Source organism: Bidens hawaiensis, unplaced genomic scaffold, assembly GCF_021521415.1.
Source record: "Bidens hawaiensis isolate Kalapana, Puna unplaced genomic scaffold, B.hawaiensis_p1.1 tig00004020_1, whole genome shotgun sequence".
Classification (NCBI taxonomy): domain Eukaryota; kingdom Viridiplantae; phylum Streptophyta; class Magnoliopsida; order Asterales; family Asteraceae; genus Bidens; species Bidens hawaiensis.
This window is the reverse complement of record NW_027491236.1, coordinates 1,002,093-1,027,857: the sequence shown is the minus strand read 5'-3', so window position 1 is coordinate 1,027,857 and position 25,765 is coordinate 1,002,093. Positions and strand designations below refer to the sequence as shown.

The 25,765-nt window shown below is 36.5% G+C and overlaps 3 protein-coding genes and 1 pseudogene across 3 annotated transcripts; 3 read left to right on the top strand and 1 right to left on the bottom strand.

The window, feature by feature from the left end:
• LOC143624994 (uncharacterized) overlaps positions 1-1,055 on the bottom strand; it is a 38,658-nt pseudogene extending 37,603 nt beyond the window's left edge.
• Positions 1,056-2,700: 1,645 nt separating this feature from the next.
• Positions 2,701-6,245, top strand: LOC143625173 (uncharacterized). Its single transcript, XM_077095604.1, has 3 exons — positions 2,701-3,725; positions 4,377-5,238; positions 5,985-6,245. The coding sequence occupies exons 1-3, from the start codon at positions 2,751-2,753 to the stop codon at positions 5,996-5,998; spliced, it is 1,851 nt and encodes a 616-aa protein (XP_076951719.1). The 5' UTR covers positions 2,701-2,750; the 3' UTR covers positions 5,999-6,245.
• A 7,839-nt stretch (positions 6,246-14,084) lies between these two features.
• LOC143625171 (poly(ADP-ribose) glycohydrolase 1-like) lies at positions 14,085-19,355 on the top strand. Its single transcript, XM_077095602.1, has 11 exons — positions 14,085-14,347; positions 14,983-15,183; positions 15,672-15,775; positions 15,943-16,147; positions 16,842-16,946; positions 17,322-17,440; positions 17,518-17,661; positions 17,759-17,897; positions 18,014-18,136; positions 18,596-18,658; positions 19,094-19,355. The coding sequence occupies exons 1-11, from the start codon at positions 14,099-14,101 to the stop codon at positions 19,253-19,255; spliced, it is 1,614 nt and encodes a 537-aa protein (XP_076951717.1). The 5' UTR covers positions 14,085-14,098; the 3' UTR covers positions 19,256-19,355.
• Positions 19,356-21,041: 1,686 nt separating this feature from the next.
• LOC143625172 (uncharacterized) lies at positions 21,042-24,856 on the top strand. Its single transcript, XM_077095603.1, has 6 exons — positions 21,042-21,160; positions 21,663-21,851; positions 22,803-22,919; positions 23,206-23,355; positions 23,589-23,647; positions 24,464-24,856. The coding sequence occupies exons 1-6, from the start codon at positions 21,044-21,046 to the stop codon at positions 24,597-24,599; spliced, it is 768 nt and encodes a 255-aa protein (XP_076951718.1). The 5' UTR covers positions 21,042-21,043; the 3' UTR covers positions 24,600-24,856.
• The last annotated feature ends 909 nt before the right edge of the window (positions 24,857-25,765 follow it).

Below are 25,765 nucleotides of genomic sequence, written 5' to 3'. Positions count from 1 at the left end.
AAACTGGAAACCAAATTGTTTGATACCAAAATATTCATATATTTGAAAACACACAAATTTAGACAATCGTATTGTTCTTATTTCTTACAATTATTCGTGTAAATTAAATTGGTTCCGAGTTCTACACATATACTTCATAACCAAATCAGTTTAAACTTACTTTTTGGTTTTTTAATATGAGGTAAACAAACATAATAAATTATATTAAAAAGGTATATTGGTTTTAATGATCCCAACTATTTTCTTTTGGTCACTGTTGGTCCCAACTAATGAATTGACTACTGATGATCACAACTTTTAAAGTATTTGTTCCTAACGATCCGAGACTAACAGAATCCTAACGTCGTTAGTTTGGAAAAACGGGTTTGGCCGGAAAACTCAACTTTTCCCCGAAAACTCAAAATTTTCGTCCCAAACATCTTGGTAACTTCGTATCGGACCTTTATGAACCTTTTTCTAGTAATAGACTCATTTATTGAGGTCGCCGGAAATCCTAGAACCATCGTCAGAATTGATTGATGGTGCTCAATTGGTGGTAGTTGGTTAGCGGTGAGTCAATTGGCGGTGGGTGCGGTGTTCTAGTGGTGTTTTCCGGCAAAAAATTTGAATTTTCCGGCCAAAAATGTTTTCCCTGGGACCTGAAACTAACGGCGTTAGGATTTTGTTAGTCGCGGACCATTAAGAACAAATACTTTAAAACTTGGGACCATCAGTAGTCAATTCATTAGTTGGGACCATCAGTGACCAAAAGGCAATAGTTGAAATCATTAAAAACCAATATACATGTTAAGAATACAACTATATATTATTTTTCTTTTTTTAAATTAAAAATGAGTATTGACTCACACTATCCTTGTCAAGGATTAATGCCAAAAATGGTTAGACTGCAATAGTGGGAATGTGAGAGAATGATGATGCGATAGTAGTGATGGTGCAATGAGCATCCAAGCCAAAAATAATGAATTGCCTGCCCTTCAAATATTTTTAGTTTTTCTTTTTACATATATCATTCCATATAGATGCCCCAATGATAACAAAAGCGGTCCACCTTCCATTTTGTTTGTTTGTTTTTTTTTCTAATTAGTTTTTTAAGTATTAAAAGTTTTTTAGTATATTGCCCTTTTATTTATAATCAAATTGTAAACCAAATTTAATCAATTAATTAACTTTTACAAGTAAAAAAAAATATTTACAAAATTCATTAACTTCTGTAGTTCTGTATACAAGCTGAGACTCGAGTAACCGACCTCGAATTAACAAAATTCTTTTATTAAAATAAATGAATCTAATTACAATAGAAAGGCAAGTAAGCGGACAACAAATAACGCTGCTACCCACTACTGAAAACAAAGTTATCGTTTTTCGGCGTCGTTGAGTTACCGTGCGCGACCCGCTAAACTCTTTAAAAAACGTAGCAGCATCGGGGGCAAGAGACCCAAATTTATTCAAAGCAAAAGGAATGAAGGCCTGTTGATTCTCAACACACGCCTTCTCATGCTTAACAATTTTTCTTGTTTCGGCCTTTAACACGGCCTGCCTAACAACAACCCGGTGTCCTTAAGCCCAACAAGAAGGGACACCTCAGTAAGGTTCACACAAACATGCTTCCCCATGCCCATCCAAGCACAAGAATGTCCGTTGGTCGGAGAGTAGACCTTCCTTCACACGGATCTAACTAGAAATTCACATGAGCCTCTTTTTTTGCCGAGATTTCCACCATTTTTAACACATCATAGAGAATATCCTGACCAAATCATGTCGATATTTAAACCCTGGGAGTTCTTTGCAATAAACGGTTTGTTTACCAAAAATTATAAAAATAAATAAATAAATAAATAAATTGAAAAAAATACACATATAATTCGTATTGGAGTTATTCTATATAGATCCCAAGTGCACTGCACTGACCCTCGTGCGTCTACAATCCACCAAATCAAATCATTGCATTACATCCGCACTCACTCAGCCGCTCCGTGATCGACGACTACCGACTTCCAATTCTTCCGCCGTGTCAACCGGCGGTACTACTATTACTCTGCTGCTGGTATCCTCTTCGATTTCTTGTTTAATATCATTTCACACTCAGTAGCTGCTTATTTTACTTTAATTATGCCCTAATTTGTTCACACACACAATTTATGAATATGCATAGCAGGTTAGCTTTAGATAATAAGAGTTAATTGCCTTGTTAATGATGTCTATAGGATGTATATTGTGGTTCTAGATAATTATAAACTTTATATTCCTTTTGAAGGTAGGCTGCTTATTGTTTAGATCTGAACCTATACAGATGTGTTTTGTTATGCTGGATTGGAGGCTGTTCTTATTTGCAAGGCTTAGATGCTTTGTGTTAAGTGTTTACTTTGCTATGATAATTGTAACGGTTTCGGTATATTAGTAGTTGATTGATTTCAATGTGTTCTGATTAGACGGCTGTAGCTCATCAAATGTGATGATTAGTTTTTTATAACGAACGTTCATTTTTGTTGTGTCGTTGACGAAGTTGAAGAAGATGTGTTCTGGATTTAAGTTTATGATGAGTTCATATGGTTTATTATAGCTATTAGTGTGTTATTATTAGGGTTGATCCCTTGTATGTATGTTGAAGTTCACTTCATTCTAAACACATTTTTCAGATATATTAAGTTATCACGGATATGTAATCAGTGTTTTCTGACCTAATGCAGTGTACATTTGGTCGTTTATGAAAAACTGGTTTCATGATTATAAAATTCTGAGCAATCAATTATATGAGCATGGACAAATTGATCCCTGATTGCCCATACCCTGGATGCTTTTTTTGTGTCATGAAAGAAACGAACCCAAACAAGCGAAGAACTAGCGTCATGAAGTTTTTCAGAGAGTTGCCTTCACAAGATGATGATGGTCAGGTTCTCCCAATAAGTGGCCTTTGGAATACAGCGATGGCTCATCCTAACGATCCAGAGTTCATTGAGTTAGGTATATTTGAATGCATGACATCACTCATTTGGAAGGGTTTAAAGAACCGCCGTTGGTTATCTCATGATCAAAATATCTACATACCTTATTATGCTGCGCATATCATTGGATCTTATACCATGAACGTAGAAGATTTTGCAGAAACTGCAGTCAATGCTGGTGTGGTCCCACCTCTGGTTGAACTTCTAAGGGGTCGGTTGACTTGGGTTGAACAAAGAGTTGCTGTACGGGCTTTAGGACACTTAGCTACATATGCAAGCACTTTCTCGGCTGTTGCAAGTCATGGGGAGATTCTTGAACTTTGTATTCAGTTAGCAATGAGTTCGTTAGAGATCGTGTACTCTCATTTTTATCAATATGCTGATAGAAGACTTGGTTACCACTGTGATCTTCTGACACGTGGCATGGGTGGTGTAGAGATGGAATCAAGAAAAGCTGAGGAATGGGCTAGTCAGTTACAATGTTGGTCTCTTCAACTTATAAACTGTTTTGCATTCAAACCTGAGTTTCTTTCTACAATATGCAAACCAGAGTTTCTTGTAAAACTTCCTGGATTGTGGGGTGGGCTTGTTAATGAAAATTCACCTGCGGGCATTGGTTTGTTGAGAACGATCTGCCATCATAAGTTTGGAAGAGGAGCTATTAGCAGCTGCCCTGGTGTAATTGATGCATTATGTAATATTGCCAGGTCATCAGATGACTGGCAATATATGGCGATTGATTGTCTTCTATGGTTGCTTCAAGACCCCAATACCTGTCATAAGGTAATATCTATACACTGTAGAATGTTCTTTAAACTAATTGCACATCATGCAAAGCATTTTATGATTCTGGTTTACTACTAGCTTTATAAACTTGTACTGATAATGAAATGTGATGATAACAAGTGAGAGGGAATGAAAGGAACATGCAAAACTTTAGAATAAAAGACTTGGAAAACACTCAATATATTTTGGAAAGCTATGTTTCTTTGTAGTAATATGCAAACACTTTAGAATAAAAGACTTGGAAAACACTCAAGCTAAAGCCGCCCTCAGGCTTAGAGCTCGAAAAGAGCCGAACTCTCATAAGCTAAATTAGCCGCGCTCGCACCTAGACAAGCTTGGGCTTGGCTCAGCTCTTTTAAACCCTGCTACACAGTACCCCACTACTCAGTCTGGTCTCAAAATGATTATTATCATTTTTTAAATAATTATGTCGTATTGCTTTAGATCAACTATCTGTCAATCATGTAACTCCGAAGATTATTCTATCAGAGTCACATCAGAAGAAAGTGAAGTATCTCATATTGAGACTAACATTATATTTGCACCATCAATAGCTCATAGTCTAAATTTGCTTTTTATATATCCTTAAGATGAACGGCGCTTAAGCTTATAATAAAAATTCTTATGCAAAGTGTAATATTCTTTTAGGTTATAGAGAAAGCAGCACCTGCAGTTCTAGATCTAGCAGAGATCTCATCTCTCGGGGACCACAAAAAGCTTGGAGATTCCATTCTCAACGTTCTTCAAGAATGCATTCAATCACACGCAATGGGCCGCAATTCTATCAGCAGCCGAATAAAAGAAGATGTCGAAGAAATATTACATTCACGAGTCCGATTCAAATGGGAAAAAACTCTACCAAAAGAAGATCTTCATATCAAACAAGCTGCAGCATTGGTAGTAAAACTAGAAGGTAATTCCCTATTTTCATCAGGAGATATATCTGGAGCTGCATCAAAATACTCAGAAGCACTCGCCTTATGTCCAGTAAGATCCAAAAAGGAACGAGTTGTGTTGTACAGTAATCGCGCTCAATGTTATTTGTTATTACAACAGCCGTTAGGTGCTATAAGTGATGCTACACGTGCACTTTGTCTTCATAATCCGGTTAACCGACATGCTAAAAGCTTATGGAGACGAGCACAGGCATATGACATGTTGGGTTTGTGTAAGGAGAGTTTGTTGGACGCGATTTTGTTTATAAACGAGTGCTCTCAGTCAATGGATCCTGATTTGAGTTCTAGACAGAATAAAGTGCCGGATTATGCAGAACGGTTGGTTAAGAAACAGATGCGGGCTGCTTGGTTGTTTAGGGAAGCTGCGGTTAAACATGGGGGAGTCAATTGTGAGGTGGATTGTGGTGATGGCTATGGGCACGGGAGTGATGATTCTGAATGGGAAACCGCTAGTGAAAGTGAAAATGATGGTGGAAAAGAGATTAGTAATAATGATGGTGAATGGGAAAATGATGATGGGATAATAGATAAGAAAGATAAACATTCTAAAAGAGGTATGGTCTTTTGGAGTTTAATCTGTGTGCATAGCATAAATATTATTTAATTATATATAATTATGACTATATATTATAGCATATACTATTTAGTTATTTTTATCATAATTATATGATATCGTTGTACCTATACAAGTAATAAGCTCACTAAGGTGTACAAGTAGGGTTGTAAATGAGACGAGCCCGAGCTCGACTAGGCTCGAGCTCGGATCATTTAACTTACTAAAGCTAGAGCTTGGTTCGTATATTATTTATTAGTTGTTTTATTAGTTAGTTTATATACATATACTTTGATAATTGTTATATATATAATTTTAGTTTTTATGGATAACTTAATATATATATTATTTAGTTATTTTTATCATATCTTTATACAAAATAATAATTAATATATAAATATATGTGCAATATGTTATATATAAACAACAGGCTCATTTAGGCTCCGGAGCTAGCTCGATAAGTGAAGCTCTGGCTCAAGTTTGTTTATTAAACAAGCTTGTTTTTAGGCTCGTTTAAGCCCGGCTTGATTTGAGCTTTTACCAAGCCGATCTGGAGGTCACAAGCGGCTTGGCTTGTTTACACCCCTACGTGCGAGCCTAATCAAGATAGTTATATGAAGTTTAAGCTTGAGTTTGTTTATTAAATGAGCTCCAATTTAGGGTTGGCTTGTTCAAACCCTGATTATCTGTGCACATGCGGATGAGTAGTTACATTGACATTTTGCTTGAAATACTGATTTCTTGCAGAAATGAAACGTTGACAACATCTGCAAAGACGAAATTGGTAAAAACCAAGCTGTAGAAAGAACAGGTGTGGTGTTATCTTATTTGACGCTAGTGCTAGTCTCAGGTTCCTGCAAAGGCAGATCCATTACCTGCTCATATTGTAGCGTTTGTGCTTTTTTTTTATTTGTCTCTCTTTTATCTTGTAATGTGATTGCCAGATTAGTAGGATTGTATATTATTCTCATTATTTATTCCTGTAATTTTGGTGTGTATTTTTATTTCGAGTGCAAATATGTGTAAACCCTCGTCACCTCGTGGGATTTTGGAGTAATAGTAGTTTACTATAGTTTGTGAGTAAGCTACGTAGGTGGATCGTCCTTGCGGTTCTCTTTTCTGAAATGTGTAACACCGTCTTTTATTGGAAGGTGTAATACCGATGGTGCTTTATATAGTATAAAGTTTACGATTTCTCTATCTTACTTATCAACCTCGACTACCAATACCTATCGTCATCATCGACAGTAACCAGTACCTCTATTTATAAATTATAACCGAACCGCTCACACATGGCCTAAGGACCTTATTTAGCAGATTAAGTTCACACACCAAACGGTAACACAATAGAATGATATCAAACATATAACTCAAGCATCACTTCTTTTTGTTACTCTCACTTTCAATCCATTCTTCATATGGAGCACTATAGAAGCACCTGGTGTTACCGGGTGCCCTTCGACGAGCTCCACATGGTAACGGTATATGATTGTAGCAGCCACTATCTTCATCTGAGTGAAACTCATGTTCTTACCCACACAAGTTGTTGGACCAGCATTAAACGCGGGGAACTTATAAGACGGTTGGTGTTTGATCCCACCTCCTGGTTCAAGCCACCTCTCAGGTTTAAATTCCAAGCAATCCTTTCCCCATATCGATTCCATCCTTCCCATGGTATAAAAACTTAGAATGATTGTGTCATTAGGATCTACTTTACGCCACTTGGAAGAGTATCGGGTTGTAAGGGAGTTTTTTTGCTGAAACGGAACCGGAGGGTAAAGCCTTAAGGCTTCACATAATCCACCATGAAGATAAACCAGTTTATCCAAATCTAATGCTTCAACACCACCCACATTTTTCTCTAGTTGTCGAAAAAGCTCTTCTCGGATCTTATCTTCCGCTATCGGGTTTTTGGCAAGGAGATAAAATAACCAAGAGAGAGTGCTGCTAGAGGTATCTCTTCCTGCAACTATCATACCCAACAGTGTCTGAGACTCTTATAGTAGAAACCGCTAGTGACACTTCGGTTAAAATAATGAAAATGGTTAAGGACTGTAGGATAGAATTGGAGGGACATGAGTTCCCTGTTACCTTGTATGTTATGACCTTAGGAGGGTTCGATGTGGTTTTGGGGATGGATTGGTTGTCTGAGTTTGAGGCTCAGATAGTATGTAAGAGTAGGATAATAAGGTTAAAGTCCTTGGATGGTAGTGCGGTGACGGTTTATGGTGGTAAGGAAAGTTCTGGGCTTAATGTCATTTCGATGATGAAAGCCGAGGGTTTGCTAAGGCGAGGGTGTTGTGCCTACCTGGCGTATGTCGTCAACGCTACGGCCGAGACGAAAAATGAAAGATGTTCCTATTGTGCGCGACTACCCAGAAGTATTCCCTGAGGATCTTCCGGGGTTGCCACCGGAGCGAGAGATAGAATTTCAGATAGATTTAATACCAGGAGCCCAACCTGTCGCAAAAGCGCCTTACCGTCTAGCACCGTCCGAGATGAAAGAATTGATGTCCCAACTGCAAGAACTCCTCGACAAAGGTTTCATAAGACCAAGTGTTTTCCCGTGGGGCGCACCAGTATTGTTCGTGAAAAAGAAGGATGGAAGTATGAGAATGTGCATAGACTATCGTGAGTTGAATAAGCTTACGGTAAAGAATAGATATCCTTTGCCAAGGATTGATGATCTGTTTGACCAACTGCAAGGTTCAAGTTGGTTCTCACGAATAGATCTCAGATCAGGCTACCATCAGCTGAAGGTGAAGGAGGCAAACATCCCTAAGACAGCGTTCTGAACGCGGTATGGACACTACGAGTTCCTCGTAATGTCATTCGGTCTAACAAATGCTCCTGCAGCATTTATGGACATGATGAATAGGGTGTGTCGGCCGATGTTGGATAAGTCGGTTATCGTCTTCATTGACGATATATTGATTTATTCAAAGAACGAGTCTGACCATGCTGAGCATCTGAGAGAGGTATTGGAGACTCTGAAGAAAGAGAAGTTGTATGCCAAGTTTTCGAAGTGCGCGTTCTGGTTAAGAGAAGTGCAATTTTTAGGTCACGTGATTAATCCTGAAGGGATTACCGTGGACCCAGCTAAGATTGAAGCGATAACGAATTGGAAGACTCCGCAGAATCCGACTGATATACGAAGCTTCCTAGGGTTAGCTGGCTACTATAGGAGATTCATCGAAGGTTTCTCCAAGATAGCCGCACCGCTGACCGGTATGACCCGAAAGTCGATAGTATTCAGTTGGGAAAGTTTCAAGAAGAAGCCTTTGAGGAATTGAAGAAGAGACTCACGCAAGCTCCAATCCTTGCTCTACCCGATGGTGACGAGGATTTAGTTGTTTGTGCTGATGCCTCACATCAAGGGCTAGGTTGCGTGTTGATGCAACGAGGGAAGGTGATAGCTTACGCGTCTAGACAGTTGAAAGTCCACGAAAGTACTTATCCGACGCATGATTTAGAGCTAGCGGCAGTAGTGTATGCCTTAAAGATATGGAGGCATTACCTGTATGGTACTAAGTGTACTATTTATACAGATCATAAGAGTTTAAAGTACTTCTTCGAGCAGAAAGAATTGAACATGAGGCAGAGAAGATGGTTGGAGTTGATTAAGGATTATGACTGCGACATTAAGTACTATCCCGGTAAAGCTAATGTAGTCGCTGACGCGTTAAGTCGTAAGAATGAGGAAGTCCTTGCAACAGTGAAGTCATACAAGTTGATCATGAACCCAAGTCTTTTTGAAGAAATCATCAAGGTGCAGTCAGAGGTGTTAGTAGATGAAGGGTTAGTAAAGAAAGAAAGGATTTATGGCCAGCAAGATGAGTTGATGGAAAACACTCATGGAGTTGAGACTAGGTTCGGCCGTATGTGGATCCCACGCCATGGTGATCTTAGAAGTCGAATCTTAGATGAAGCTCATAAGTCAAGGTACTCAATCCATCTTGGAGCTACAAAGATGTACCAAGACTTGAAAAGAAATTACTGGTGGCCAGGAATGAAGAATGATGTAGTGGATTATGTTAGTAAGTGCTTAACTTGCTTACAAGTCAAAGCCGAACACCAAAAGCCTTATGGGAAGATGCTACCGCTAGAGATACCTGAGTGGAAATGGGAACACATCACCATGGATTTCATAACTAAGCTACCTCGTACAGCTAAGCAACAAGATACCATCTGGGTGATTGTGGACCGTTTGACCAAGAGTGCTCACTTTCTGCCCATACGAGAGGCCATCTCGTCAGAAATGTTAGCAAGCTTGTTCATTAAATAAGTTGTAACCAAGCATGGAGTACCGTTATCGATCGTGTCTGATAGAGATACACGGTTTACTTCGAGGTTCTGGAAGAAATTCCATGAAGCTATGGGGACGAGGTTGAACATCGGTACGGCGTATCATCCTCAAACCGATGGACAGTCTGAAAGGACGATCCAAACCCTTGAGGATATGCTACGTGCTTGTGTTTTAGATTTTGGTGGAAGTTGGGATGATCATCTGCATCTGGCAGAGTTCTCCTATAACAACAGTTACCATTCAAGTATTGGTATGCCACAGTTTGAGATGCTTTACGGTAGACGATGTAGAACCCCGGTGTGTTGGGGTGAGATTGGTCAGAAAGAAATGGGAAGCCTAGAAGTGGTTCAAGAAACGTCTTCGAAGTTCGATCAGATCAAAGCAAGAATGAAAGCCGCTCAAGACAGACAAAAGTCTTATGCAGATAAGCGGCGACGACCAATTGAGTTTAACGTTGGTGACTATGTGATGCTCAAGGTCTCGCCTTGGAAGGGGATTATCCGTTTTAGGAAAAGAGGAAAGTTGAGTCCGAGGTACATTGGACCGTTCAAGATTGTAGATCGTGTGGGTGAAGTAGCTTATAAACTGGATTTACCCGATGAGTTAGAAGGAATTCATTCAACCTTCCATGTTTCTCATCTAAGGAAGTGTCTAGCTGATGACACGTCTCACGTGCCATTGATGGACATTGAGGTTGATGAACAATTGAACTACATCGAGCAACCGATAGAGATCGTTGATCGCAAGGAGAAGCAGCTTCGTCACAAGATTATACCTTTGGTAAAAGTGATATGGAAACACCGCAAGGGATCAGAGGCTACTTGGGAGGCCGAGGATGAGATGCGCAAGTTTTACCCTAGTCTGTTTATGTAATAGTTAGGTTTCGGGGACGAAACCTCTTTAAGGAGGGAAGACTTGTAACATCCTAAAATTTATAATGTTGAATAAAGAAAGTTACGTTTAGTGATTTCACGTTATTAATTAATTAATATCGAGTAAAGAACGGATCATGGACTTAGATTAATTGAGATGGGTTAAATGAGAATGGGCCTTAGGTCCATGGGCTTTAAGGGATATAAATATCCCCTAAACCAAGCTAAAACCCTAAACCCTCATTTCATTTCCATCATAATCTCTACACACTCCAAACACACACACACACACCATAAACGAGCAAGACCCGAGAGAGAGTAAACGTTAGTTGGTATTAGATCTTATTACACGAGATCTAGAGTGCATAAACAAGCTAACCAAGATCGAACGAGCGCTAAAGGTATGTTCTTGACCTTTAAAGTTTACGTAGTATTGAACGTTTTTACTTAAAGGTCCAAGCTTTATAGTATATACGGGATATATATACGACCGAAAACGGTAAGGGAACGTAGTGGGTGATGTCGAACCATAACAAGGGTATTAAAATCGCCAAAATGCTTGATAAAAACTAAACCCGTAGCTGAACTGGGTAACTTCGCCTGCAAAAGCTTAACTTCGCCTTCAAAGCTTAACTTCGCCTTCAAGGCTTAACTTCGCCTACGGCCAAGTTCGCCTAACTGGTAACTTCGCCTAAGGCCAAGTTCGCCTAACTGGTAACTTCGCCTAAGGCCAAGTTCGCCTAACTGGTAACTTCGCCTAAGGCCAAGTTCGCCTAACTGATAACTTCGCCTAAGGCCAAGTTCGCCTAACTGATAACTTCGCCTAAGGCCAAGTTCGCCTAACTTATAACTTCGCCTAAGGCCAAGTTCGCCTAACTGATAACTTCGCCTAAAGCTAAGTTCGCTTAAGGTTTAACTTCGCCTAAAGTTAAGTTCGCTTAGAAAATAAATTAAAAACCCAATGGAAAATGTGTTAAGACAATTAATGTAAATAAAATTTTTCCAAGCTGACCTGGCAGCTCGACCCCAGCCAGGGGCTCTGCCCCTTGGACCCTGCTAGGGGCTGCCGCCCCTAGACCCTGCTGCCAGGGGCGCTGCCCCCGGACCCCCGTTCGTTGTGGGTAGTAGTTAAGACTAGAAAGATGATATGAGTAGTGATAGTTAATTGATACGTATACTTGTTATACAGTCAGCCGTGCACAACTGAAGAAAGGGATTACGATTAACGGTGAACGTAACCGTGTTCAGGTGAGTTTCTAGCCCCATTTATGTGTTATGTTTTCGGGGCTGTGTGCATACTCAATATGTTTGTTAATACGCTTATCCTAAGAGATAAGTGTATGCCTTATGTGAATAATGTGAAATGTATGAATGATTGCTTGATGGTACGTGAACGATCTCCGGATATTGCACGTACTGTCAGGTTGTAACGCTAAGTATAAGGTAAGTATGATATGTATGCTTATGTGTATGAATGTGATAAAGTTAATAAAAGAAGGAAATGATGGTTGTATGGTTACGAAGAGGGTACCGGGCCCTAATAATACTCGAGGTATGATGTATGGTTGTATGGTAACGAAGAGGGAATCGAACCCTACTAATATTCGAGAACTAGGGAACCGAACCCTACTAATATTCGAGAAAAGAGGGTACCGAGCCCTAATAATACTCGAGGAAAGAGGGTACCGAGCCCTAATAATACTCGAGGAAGGAGGGTACCGAGCCCTAATAATACTCGAGGAATGTAGGGCGTAATGCTCTTTATAACGTAAGATATGAAAGTAAGTTAATACAAAAGAAAGTATGAATGAAAGAATATAAGTTTATGTGTATTGTATAGTGTATGATTAACTAGAACTCACTCAGCGTAGCTGACTTTTAGTATGTACGCAGGTGAGTAGGATGAGGCAGCTCGCTTGAGGAGACACGTGGCACTGAATAAGAGGCTGGCATCGGAAGACTCAAGACGTTTAAGTTTAATGTTTCGTTTATTTTGAAAGACAAAATGATGTTTTAAGACAAGACGTGTTTTGTTATGAAATGTTTTATGAAAGCTTTTATATTCCGCGAATGTTTTAATTAACTCTGATATTTAGAACTGCGTTTATGAGTAAATCAACACGAAAGTAGGGCTACCGGTAACGGGGCCTTACATGTCCCCGTCGCTATTCGACACTCCGTCTCCAAGGATATCAAAGATCTCTTGAAATTTGTGACCTTTCGGGTAATTATGGAAATTTTTGCTCATAATGTAATGCATGTCAGTAGGACTTGAGGTGAAAAGCATGTCCATTTTGGCTAACATAGGTCCTTTTGAAAAGAACGTACCACCGGTGCATGCAAGAACATCAGTGGCGTATTCATGGAGTCTGTGAATATTTGCAAAGACCGCCGGTATTCCACCAAGAACCGGCCAGTTTGTAGGGATGGTAGAGTTATGGCGTTCAGTCATATGTAATACAACTAGAAAGCAAATTACAAATGGAAAGAGAATGGTTAGGCCTTAAAGGAAAGCCATGGAATTAAGGAATGTATGCAAAAGGTGAATACATATAGATACTCCATGCATGATCCTTTATATGGCCGGTTGTATACTTCTGTATATATAACAACTTGCTACTCTCCATCCAACATAAAAAATTAGTTGTAACTACTAGTCTTCATGCGATATAAGATTTAAGAAATTAGGAAACTTGGTTGAAGAGTTGAGGCTTATCAGGAAAATCATTATCGATGTTGTTTTCCTTTACTCTGTTTATTGTCATGCTTATTGTAAGTTCACAGACTTAGAAAATATGAATACATTATTTTATTTTATTTAATTAAATAGAGAGAACCATGATGAAAGATTGAAATGAGATTTAGGAACTTTATATTAAGTGGTAACAAATTTAAGAAAAATGTGATTTTTAATTAAATTATAGAGTGTGAACATGAAGATGGGACGTGAGAGCATTTACGTCCCTCTCTATAATTTTATTGAAAATCATATTTTCAAATTTTTATGTTTATTTTAAAATATCCATCACATCTCGTTTCTTATTTTTTATATTTATTTACTAACAAATGCTTATTTTATTATTTTTCTTGTTTATATATATGCAGTAATAACTTTGATTAAGGATGAATAGTATAATTGGGAAATTCCCAAAATAGCCCATCTTAAAGGAACTTTTCATTTTTGATAGACTTTTTGTTGAATTCCAAGAATAACATCTCCAAATTAGACGTGAAGATGAAATTCCCATTCTAAACTAAGCGCCATCTTCCAACAGACATAAAAAGCTTCACCCGCCATCTTCCTAAAAAACATGTTAATTAGTCTAGCCGGAACTCCTCCCAAGCACGTCGGACGCGAACTCCTCCCAAACATGTCGGGACAAGAGTAGTATCTAAACTTATGTGCCGACAACAAGTTACAGAAACAAATCACTGACGTTGAAAACATGTGGGTTTTCAAACACGTCGCGACTCAGAATGATTATTAAACTGGTCGGAGACGACGAAAACTCATCGTGGCATCTGGTTTCATGTCACAGGACACACGCCATCCTTTCATTGGACGCTCAACACATCTCATCTCCACGCTAAAATTGAAACGGGTGTTTATTACCGAAAGAATTTAATAAAAGGACGGGTCATTTTCGGTTTATAATTTCGGTTAAGAGAGTGGGGAGACTAGAATGGAGACTCGGGAGGATCTCAACTCCATTCTGGACTTTTTGCCGTTGGTTCTCCGGTCATCGGCACTCTTCTGGCCGTCTGCAGTCGTCGAAGCGCTGAAAGCAGTTTCCAAAGGCCCCGAGCACAGTAAGGTTGACTCCGGCGAAGTCCTCTTCCTCGCGATCTCCGACCTCCGTCAGTCTCTTAGTTTATCCGCCGGTTCACTCGCCTCCTCAACCGCCGATGGCTTCTCACTCTATTTCGATGATGTAAGCAACCGTTAGTTTAACAAACCTAATAGATAGATAGATACTTCCTGTATTATTATTATGCACGCTAGGTGTTTGATCAATTGCTTGTAATCGAATTGTTCTGATTTGAAGAACTAGGGCAATTAATACAAAACAATAGGTTCTGAATTATTTAAATTTGAAGCAATATTTATTGCAATTAATACATAACAGTACATCCTGAATCGTTGAAGCTATTTTGCAATTGATACAAAACAATACATCCTGAATCATTCAAAATTTGTAATGGAATCATTCAAATTTGAAGAAATGTTGCAATTAATACATAACAGTGCGTTCTGAGTCATTCAAAATTGTAATGGAATCATTCACATGTGATGAAATATTGCAACTCATATATAACAATACATCTGAATTACTTGAATATGTAAGATTCATCATTCATTCAAATTCTAAGATATATTGCAATTGATACATAACAGTACATCCTGAACCATTCAAATTCGTATCTAATTATTCAAATTTGAAGAAATATTGCAATTAATACAAACGAATACATCCTGGATCGTTCAAATTTGTAACGAATCATTCAAATTTGAAGAAATTGTTACTTGACATTTAACTATTTAAGAGTGTGTCCGCTTCTTAAACAGTTGATGTCACGAGCTGAAGCTAATATATGGTTTGGAGAGGTGCTTCCAGCTATGGCAGATTTATTGTTGCGGCTTCCATTATTGCTAGAAGCTCACTATAAGGTTGCAGACTCCATTACTTGTGTTGGTGCCAGAGATGGGATCAAAACTGGTCTTCGCATGTTGAAGTCACAAGAGGCTGGAGTAGTTTTACTCAGTCAGGTAAGAAACCATACTATTCAAGTTCGTTTACAAATAAAACACTTCGTGCGTATTGCATATTTGCATAAGCTTTTAGGATTTAGCCCTCTTTACAGACAAGTCTTAGGAAGTGAACCATTTGACAGTGATACGAATTGAGAAGATACTTGAGTGCAACAAATAGACAAATAGACGTGAAAAGCAAAAATAAGTCCCTGATTGTGAAAATATTAAGACCAGGATGTTCAAGGAAAGTTCATTCACCATTTACCTTAATTTTCTACTCATCACCTGCATAAGAATGATGACTCCTTTTACTGATTATGCTGCATCCCTATATTAAGCAGTTTTTTGTAATAAAAAACATTGTCGCTGCATATTTCAGAATTCTTTCCCCTTTTCTTGTTTTTGGTTTTTCTTTTGAGCATTAATACCTTTTCAAGTTATAAATACTTTGTGTTATATAAGCATGTCTTATATGATTATTTACTTACAATTTTATGATTCAGGAACTGATTGGGGCTCTTCTTGCTTGCTCTTTCTTTTGTCTGTTTCCAAACAGTACTAGAGGTGCCAACCATCTTCAAGTGATCAACTTTGATCATTTATTTGCGTATGTTTTCTTTTATAATTTTATCTTGTATGGGCCTATCAAATACAAAGTAGTTGACACTTATGCTACTTCTATGATCAAGGATTTGTGTTTGCCTAACGTCTGTTGATGCTTTCTCATTTATGATTCATTATTTTGTTTTACACATCTAATCTGCATTTCATCAGGAGCCTATATGACAACTACAATGAAAAACAGGAGAACAAAATAAAATGCATCATTCATTATTTTGAGAGAATTTGTTCAAGTGTACCAGTAGGCAATGTCTCATTTGAGAGGAAAGTGCTTTCAACTGATCAAACTCTTAACTACATTCCTCATCCAAAGGATGAATCTTGGAGTAAATCTGTGGCCCCCCTATGTCTGTTTGAGGTACTATCCAATATCTCAGCTATATGAAGTACTTAACTTACAAGTTTTCTTCTATCATGAAACTCATTAGTTAGTTTATTTGAAGGCATTTTATATTAGTCTGATTCAGTTGTGTACAATGTACATGATTTGAAAATTGCTCCTAGTGTATTTTAATGCATAAATCTTCTTAAACCATTTTATTCAGAAGATTAGATTATTATTGAAATAATATAGGATCTACAATCATATTTCACATTGTTTATTTAGAAACAAAATGTATTAAATCAGGAAAAAAAGTGTTTTGGCTGTCAACCTGTTACTCGTTTCAACCAGAAATCAGTTTCACCCATTTACTGAACCCTGCCATTTGGCGGTCTCTAGTTACACACGTTTTCTAGTATGGATGTACTGTTGTTAGCACATGTCCCCACTACTTTTCTTCTTTACACTGTGCAGGTGATTTTGATTTGTTTATATGCATGTCAATGTGTCATGTTGTTCCATTTAACTGTGATATCAAGTCCCTTTCTTATTTATTTTCTATGCTGTTTAAATAGGCGTGGTGCTTATGTTTCTTATTATTATTTCAGTATTAATTATTATGTTGGGAGCATTCTGCATTGGTCTTGCATGTTGTGTTATTTTGGGATTCTTTGTAATAGAAGGGTAAGATAGTAGTTAATAATTAATATCTTCCTTTTCATCCTTATAGGTTTGCAGTTCAGGTTTAATAGAAGATCACTCCAAGGAAGCTCTTGAAGTAGATTTTGCAAATATGTACTTTGGTGGTGGCGCTCTAACTAGAGGATGTGTTCAGGTTTGTTAATTGTAATTATCACTAGTTATTATTAGGGCTGTTTATTAGTTTATGGCCTGCAGGCCCAAGTTAGGTTTCTCTAGGGTTTTTGGTTTCTTTCCTGTATATACTGAGGGTCCCCCCTCCATTCTAATTACAACATTCAGATATAAATTGCAATTTCTTTTAAAAAGTTAAATCTTGGTTACTTTACTTATTAGTTAGTCCTTCATTGAACAACATCTTAAGTGATGTTTTGAAATTTGTTCATATTGGTATACTATTTGTCAATGTGTTTGATCTAGTGTAAGCTTATTTACTAGTTATAGTCCTTTAAACACTTGTTTTTAAATTTTATAATTTATATCCTTATATTCTTGTAATAATGTTTCTTAGGAAGAGATTCGTTTCATGATCAATCCAGAATTAATAGCCGGAATGCTTTTCTTGCCTTGTATGGCAGATAATGAGGCTATAGAAGTTGTTGGTGCTGAAAGATTTTCTCAATATACAGGGTCAGTATCATTTCGTTGATGTAGTTCAAATATTACAATATGTTTATAATTGTATATTAATGCTTATATTTTTTTAGTTATGCTTCTTCTTTTCGGTTTCGTGGTGACTTTGTGGATAAAAAAGATATTGATATCATGGGAAGACGTAAAACCAGAATAATTGCGATCGATGCTTTAGTTAATCCTGGAAGGAGACAATATATACAAGAATTTCTTGTGAGGTATACTTATTTGTTACATTGATATCGTTTTCTAATATTCATTTTATGTATTATTGTTAATTTCTGCTAAAAGATTAATGTGAATTATGTTAACTAGGGAAGTTAACAAGGCATTTTGTGGCTTTTCTGACCCTTGCAAGTCTCATCAATATCAGATGCTATTCAAAGATGCTCACTCTTCAGAGGCTGAGCTTGATCATGATCCTAAAAGCCTTGAAAGCAGTTCAGATAATTTGGTGTGAGATTTTTCTACCTTTATCTGATATCTAATTGTTTTAATTGGAGGTGACAATTTCGACCAGTTTTACATATAAATGGGTCGATTTGGGTCTAACGAGTGGACCCTGAACAGGGAATTTGTCAGTCTGCAAGCGTTGAAGATGAAGTAGGGATTGCTACAGGAAATTGGGGTTGTGGTGCATTTGGGGGAGACCCTGAACTTAAGGCTATGATACAATGGCTTGCTGCTTCTCAGGTAATATCTCTCTTTCAAATAATGCAATTTGATATTCATATTTTTATAATTTGTTAGAAAAATAAAGTTGAGAATTGATTTTGGGATTATTTATCATTTCATGGACACTGATTATTTCTTGTTGGTACGGGTGCTAAATTTCGGGTTCAGCCGGTTTTGGCAGTTTAATTGTTTGGTATTGGCAGTTTTACCTTTTTAAATTATTAATTTGTATTAAAGGTTGATAATGATTAAGGTAGTTCATGATTATAATTTATGCAAAACGACTGATTCCAAGTTTCGAACCGTTAAAACCGCAAACGTGAAAACCTAATTGCTTGGATCTCAAACCGGTCAAACCGACCAACTTGCTTTGATTTGGACGGTTCAGTCAGTTTCAATGGTTTTTTAACACCCCTACTTGTTAGTACTTCTTTCATATTTTTGTAGTCTTTAATAGTATCATACAATTCTATCCAGGCGTTAAGACCTTTTGTGGTATATTATACATTTGGCTTGGAGGCATTACAAAATCTGGACAAGGTAATTCCTTCAATTTAACATTGTTAAATCATCCTTACACCTGATAGCATGATATGAAGTATAGTCAATTTTTGTATTAAAGATGTCAATTTTGACCCATTTACATGGAAATGAGTTAAATTTGGATTAATATTATACATCTAACGGGCCAATAGGGTAACCTTTGTGAATTTAGTGAAAAGTGACGAAAACCAACTGTAAAGTTACTAATGTATTTAATAATTTAAATGCTTACAACCTCTAAAATCTCATTATTCAAAGAAATTAGATTAATATCTGTTTAATATATTTATTTACTCATATCTAATACTGTAAGTATTTATTAAGTTTTATATAAAGGAACAATAATATGTTGGCACAAAGCCCATTTTGACCCGTTGCCCAACCTACCCATTTTTCTTCGGCATATGGCCAAGTTTTATTGCTTATGTGCAGGTAACAGAGTGGATTACTTCCCATAGATGGAGTGTGGGTGACCTTTGGAATATGATAGTTGAATACTCATCACAGAGATCTAAAAAAGAAACCCAAGTTGGCTTTTTCAACTGGCTTCTTCCATTATTATCTTCTGATGACCCCATGATATTGGATCCTTAGTGATCTCGAGTAATATTGTTGTATGATTAGTTTTATATTATCAGGACAAAGCACGAGCCTCTGCTAAACTTTTTCGGTCATAATGTTGAAAATAATGTTAGCTTCAAAGTGGTGATTTCATGGAAGTGAATTTGTTAGTTTTTCTAATCTATATCATCGATCCTGTTGTGTACCAATCCTGAAACCGAACATTTTAGAAAAAACAATAAGCTGAAATTTCGGTTTGGTTCGATCACAAAACCCGTCCATACACCCCTCTACTATTTGAGATAAAATATATAGAACCATTTAGATGACACTTGTTGACAATCAGATGGCCAGTCACACAAACATGTAGTAAGTCTCCTCTACTACCTTTTAAAGTTAATCTTTTATTATACGTTATCTTTCTTAGTATTCTAGTGGTGGGAATCCTTGATTAGATGTTTTTGTAGAAAAGTAGATACTTTATACAAGTTGTTGGATGGTATCATTCTACCTTTTCCAAATACTGTTATGGTCAATCCTGCAGGATGAGTCATAGCATGTACTTGTTTCATATCTATTTAGAATATATACTTCATGAAAAAGGTTTCACATTAGAAAAACCAATGTTTGACTTTGAATAGTCAACTTGATGACTTGTAAATTTCAAAGGTTGGGTGTGATGTCTATTTCTATACTTGGTAACACTAAATATTAATCATAACTGATATATATTATTCGATACTTGTCAACTTCGGATTGGTTATTTTTAAGTAAAGAAATTATTTTTTATATTTATAAACACTTTTAATAAAAAAAACAACAATTATTAATAAAAAACAATTACAAATTATATTTATTTAATAAAATATATTGAAGTTTGGGTTGCTAATGAGTGTGAAAGGTTTGGGTTTGGTTGGGTTGGATATGTGAAAAAAAGAGAAATTAATTTTATAATAAAGTTTGAGTTATGGTTGTTTGTGAATGAGAATGGTAATAACGGCCTAACCGGAGCACCCATGCTAGAGGCAGGGGAAGAGGTACAACCATCACAACGAGGTGGGACCAACTTGGTCGCACAACTAATTCCACTAACATTGAGCTTATGGATATAGAAAAATAACTTTTTTTAAAACTTACAAGATGATTAACTAATTCTATAAATATAGTATAATAATTAAAAATAATTGTTTTCAATACCACCTTAGAGCATCCACAACAATGAGTTTGTGGTGTGGTCCATACATACCTGGCATCAAGTGAACGAGGAAGTGGCAAACTTCAGTGATATGAGAATGATTTGTAGGTAAGTCGGTGTGGTCAAGATCAGCAAATTTATCCCGACTTTAAGGGTGGGGCCCCTTTTTTCAAGAATGGAAAATCTGACGTTTTTAAAAAAAGTTTGAAATATATTTATTATTGCTGATGGTTTATTATATTTTGTTTTTGCTGACGGTATATTATATTTTGTTTTTGAGTGGTTTGCAATGTTATATTACTGTTAATTAAATAATATTAAAGTAGTCAACGTTTGAAGAGATAAATATATTATTATTAATTAAATAAAAAAGTGACATGTTCATATATTATATTTCTAGTTAATCATTATTTAATAATAGTTTTAAGATAAAAAGGTGAATTTATTTAGAAAGGGTACAAAAAGGACACCCTTTTTCTCCCCAAAATCCCAAACCCCTTCTCTATCTTCTCTTTCACACAGAGCTGCTGAAGATAATAATAATAATAAACAAACAAACACTAAACCCACCGTCGCCGGAAAAATATCCACTCCGACTACTCTCCGGAGACGACGGTGGAGGAAGCATGACATCAACGAAGCTATTATTATTGCCTCTTTTAACCCCTTCTACTTCTCTACGTCTATCTTCTTCTTCCTCTTTCTCTTTCACTTCTCAAATTCCATTCACCAGGAAGCACCAGGTAAACCCTAATTAGGTTGGTTTTATTTTTCAGATTCATTGATTTTATATGAATTATTATTATTATTATTATTATTATTAGGCTGTTATATGTTTAAATTTGCTTGCTTTTATTCTTCTTTGTTTTTGGCAGAATACCCAGATTAGGTCTAATCAAATCCCCTCATGTCTTAATGATTCAACTTCAAGATAATACTAATAATAATAATAATAATAATAATAATAATAATAGTAATAGCTATAGTAATAATAATACTAATAATAATAATAATATTAATAACAGTAATAGTAATAATAATAATAATAATAATAATAATAATAATAATAATAATAATTAGCCAAATGGAATAAAGTTTGCATTTTTATGAAAGAAGTATATATGGTTGGTGAAATGGAATAAAGAGTTTATTTTACCCTCGATAATCAGTAATTGATTAATGATATCTTGAATGCTCGATTGGTTTTCACTGATAATTTACCACCAGGGCCCTCTGTTTTTATAGTGGCTTTGTGGTAAACGACATCAAGGCGTTGTTTGCTTAAAGATTGAAGATGGTAATCAAGTGAATATGCTCGGTTCTGATGATGAATTCGGAACTCCAGTTCCAAGCCAAGCCCAAACCGTTGTGGAAGGGTCAGGCGCGGTTCTTGTTTCAGAATATAAACCTTCCCCTGATGTTGATTACCTACAGGTTTGTATTATCTTTTGTCTGTTGTTAATATAGCTACCAAAAATGTAGGTAAATTTGGCGGGTCCGGGTCGGTATTTGGTAATGGGTTAAATTTTTTTTTACATGCTGAAACCAGGGCGGGCTGGGTTGACCCTGAATAAACTTTGACCAGAAATTGTTTTTATGAACTGCTGAGAGTGCCTGAGACCACTTATACTGTTGGGTGCTATGACCCATTTTACATATACTGTAGCTAGTTTTTTGTTTTACGTCTTTGGCCTAGGGGTGTGCATGAAAGCAAAATAATCGACCCGTAACCGAAACAACTGAACCCAACCAAAACAGACGGTTTGGTTTTATGCTTTTTCAAAACCGAAGTTTTGGTTTTGCATGTAGCCATGTACCGGAAACTGTAAAAACCGAGCCGATTTTTATAACCAAACTGACACGAAAATGTAAAAACTGACTTTTGTTATTGACTTGATTTATTATTATTTTTATTTTTGATTGTTAAGTAATTTATAATAAATGGTGTAGCCCAATAATTCTAGGTCAAGCGTGTAGTAATCATTTGATCATTAATTAAAAAAATTTAGGTCCATATTCATTATTTTGGACTATTTTTTTGGCCCAAAAAATTCAAGCCAAATTGACAAAATAAAAAAGACCGAAAGTGAACCCTTTGTGAAAACATAAAACCGAATGGTTTTCAAGGTACCTATTAGCTTGTAGATATGGTTTTTGGGAAATCGCATGCTCTTAAGTTGTTAACCTGCAACCACATTCTTTGACCTCATAAATTGAAAATAATGATTAATTATTCCAAAATGAAAGCTCAAGATGCTGTCATTAGCCTCATGGGGCACATTTTTTATTTTTGTTCAAAATCAATTCTATTTATCAAACTTTTATTGTTGAATATTAGGATTAAGTTTGCATTTTATTTTTCTGATTATTTTAATTACCTCTCAGGAGTTACTAGCAATTCAGCAACAAGGGCCACGAAATATTGGCTTTTTTGGGACACGAAATATGGGATTCATGCATCAAGAGCTCATTGAGATTCTTAGCTATGCTATGGTCATAACGGTATGTGTGTGTGTGTGCGTATTGGCAATGTCAATATGAGCTTGGTTGAGTTGGGCTGGCCTGCAGTATTATGAATTTATTTAAAAAAATGGATTAATTTATGGTTTCAAAACAGTACGTTATAATTTTTAATAGTCTATCGACCCATTTGGTCATTGTCTTTTTGAAACTTTTTATGATATGGTCCAGTAAGGTAAAAGCATAGTAGGATGATATGATGAAGCGGGCTCCTTCGTGTTTTATGTGGTTATGTAGACATGAAAATGATATCTGTCTTCTGTTACAGAAAAATCACATATACACATCAGGAGCTTCTGGAACTAATGCTGCTGTAATTAGAGGTGCACTAAGAGCTGAGATGCCTGAATTGCTTACTGTTATATTACCTCAAAGTTTAAAAAAACAGCCTCCTGAGAGCCAAGAGTTACTTTCAAAAGTAAGACTACATTTCATCTGCCACATCAGCATTTTTTTTGTTTTTTTTTAAATCAATTTTTTGGGAAGTTTGAAGGTTTTTTATGATGAAAACATAGATTGTTAGGTGATAAGTAAAGTATAAGTTACGCTGACCCTGCGCAAAACTAAATTCTTAACTACTTATGTGAATCTCATAAAGTATTTTGAAGTTAAAAGGTAAAAGTTACATTTCTCTCTGTTGGATATATGCAGGTAAAGAATGTGATTGAAAAACCTCACAACGATCACCTCCCATTGATTGAAGCCAGCAGGTTTGTAAATTGTTTTTAAACAAGCCACTTTTTTTCTTTATTTTATTCCTTTTAACATACGGTGTGACTGGTTTGTTTAGCCCAGTTATCTTATTATTGTCACTTATTAATGAGATTATCAAACTTGTCAGTGTCAATTGCCAAATAATAAGTTTTGAAGAACTAACTTCATAGTTCATACTAGTTGCTACAAAACTAAATTGACCTAATTACCCCTATTTAATATAATTTGAGAGAATTTTACTAAGTCACATTAGACCTCTCCTTGATTCACATGAATGGTCTCGTTTTTATTAAAATTAATACTCACGTATTGTCAGAAACTCAAAAAGGCCGATACTTGGTCCCATTAGTTAGCAGGGTATTGGTGGGACCCGTGAGTTTCTCTAACAGGTTTTCATGGTCTTTAAAACAAAAGACTTTCATCACGGGTCATGTTAAAATTGGATCGAGCAATAACTCCAATAGCACTCAAAAGACAATAACGATTAACGAAGATCAGAATTATTATTGAAACGAAGAACTAGAACGAATTACAAACAAGATTACAGAACTGAAAGAACCCTAAATTGAATGGGTTAAACAAAAGTAACCAACCCTAATCCGTCTAATCGTTCTTATAACGACTAACCAAAACTGAACAGAAAAATTACACATCTAGCCCCTGCACTTACTAACTGTGAACATGTCTAGACCAAACTCCTTCAACTATGAGAATTGACAGAAATGACCCTAGACTTTATTAACACCAGACATAACAGGTCATGCTTAAAAACCATTATGTGATTGTCTTGAAACAAGGTTTACTTGTTGCAGGCTGTGTAACATGGATATCATATCGCAAGTGCAGCAAGTCATATGTTTCGCGTTCCACGACAGCCGATTGCTTATGGAAACATGCCAAGAAGCAAAGAATCTTAGGAAGATTGTAACCCTGTTTTACCTAGATTGATTGATGATTTTATGGAGTGTTTTTGTGTACACATCATATGCAGCAGCACATACTCATTTCTGCTGGTCTTTTCTTTAAAATCATTATAGAGAAGTCAGCCCCTTTGCGATTGGATCACTAAAAGCAAAGGTTGTTTATTGTTATTATTTATTTGTAGTTGTTTTTAGACAAATAAAACAATTTGAAAGGTATAGGGGATGTAGTTGTGTGATGTATATTCTTGCCCATTTGCATGCGTCATTTCATTAAGCATGTATATGCATCGTTAATTGAAAAGCTGAACCGATATTTTTTGGAAAAAAAAAACATGTAAGACAGATGGTTTTAAACTTTTTGGGTTTGAAGACATTTACAAAACTGAATGAAGCAGTCCATTATTCTCAACTCTCAAGTGAAGAAATCAAACCTATCCTTCAAATAATGTTTCTTCTTTCATGTGTTTGGTAGACGTGCACAAAATAACCGGTTCCGGAACCGAACCGGTGGAACCGACCCGGAACCGGTTCTAACCCATTCCCGGAACCGGTTCCTGACCGGGTATAGGATTTCTCCTCGGAGCCGGTTCCGGAACCGGTGGAAAAAACCCGGAGGAACCGGTCAAAAACCCGAAAAAAACCCGGAGGAACCGGTCAAAACCCGACCCGGAACTGGTCAAAACCCGGTCAAATACCTGACTATACCCGGAACCGGTTCCGGAACCGAACCGGGTTTGACTTTTGTTGACCATACCAGGAACCGGTTCCTACCCGGTTTCGGGTTTTTTAAATACCCGATTTGTGCACCTCTAGTGTTTGGTAACAATGAAGGAATTTGTTAATATCATTTATTTTTGGTAAAGTCTGACAAAAAAAAGGCCCAAATTGTTGAAACTTAATTATATTTTGTCAATTTATAATGTATTAAACTGGCCTAAATAAGATTACCCAAAAACAAATACAATGGCTAGTTGGCTACCCATAAGCAGAAATTTAAATTATTCGAAACTTTTGGTTATGGTTTTGCTTATGCGGTAAAACCAAACTAATGCATTGTGTGGTTTTGTTTACCTTGTAACATAGACAATGCTTTATTATTTCTCTTGTAGCCTTACTCCACAACAACCGGCTTACGTACTTCAAATCATGTCTACAGCACTCCAATACTAGGCGTTATCATTTATTTGTTAG

Excerpts from the sequence above, each read along its gene's own strand:
- LOC143625172 (XM_077095603.1), top strand. The coding sequence starts at position 21,044 with ATGACATCAACGAAGCTATTATTATTGCCTCTTTTAACCCCTTCTACT. Across the intron at positions 21,161-21,662 it reads CATTCACCAGGAAGCACCAG|TGGCTTTGTGGTAAACGACA; the intron begins GTAAACCCTAAT and ends CTGTTTTTATAG. Across the intron at positions 23,356-23,588 it reads GCCAAGAGTTACTTTCAAAA|GTAAAGAATGTGATTGAAAA; the intron begins GTAAGACTACAT and ends GGATATATGCAG.
- LOC143625173 (XM_077095604.1), top strand. The coding sequence starts at position 2,751 with ATGAGCATGGACAAATTGATCCCTGATTGCCCATACCCTGGATGCTTT. Across the intron at positions 3,726-4,376 it reads ACCCCAATACCTGTCATAAG|GTTATAGAGAAAGCAGCACC; the intron begins GTAATATCTATA and ends ATATTCTTTTAG.
- LOC143625171 (XM_077095602.1), top strand. The coding sequence starts at position 14,099 with ATGGAGACTCGGGAGGATCTCAACTCCATTCTGGACTTTTTGCCGTTG. Across the intron at positions 15,184-15,671 it reads GAGTAGTTTTACTCAGTCAG|GAACTGATTGGGGCTCTTCT; the intron begins GTAAGAAACCAT and ends TTTATGATTCAG. Across the intron at positions 18,137-18,595 it reads AATGGCTTGCTGCTTCTCAG|GCGTTAAGACCTTTTGTGGT; the intron begins GTAATATCTCTC and ends AATTCTATCCAG.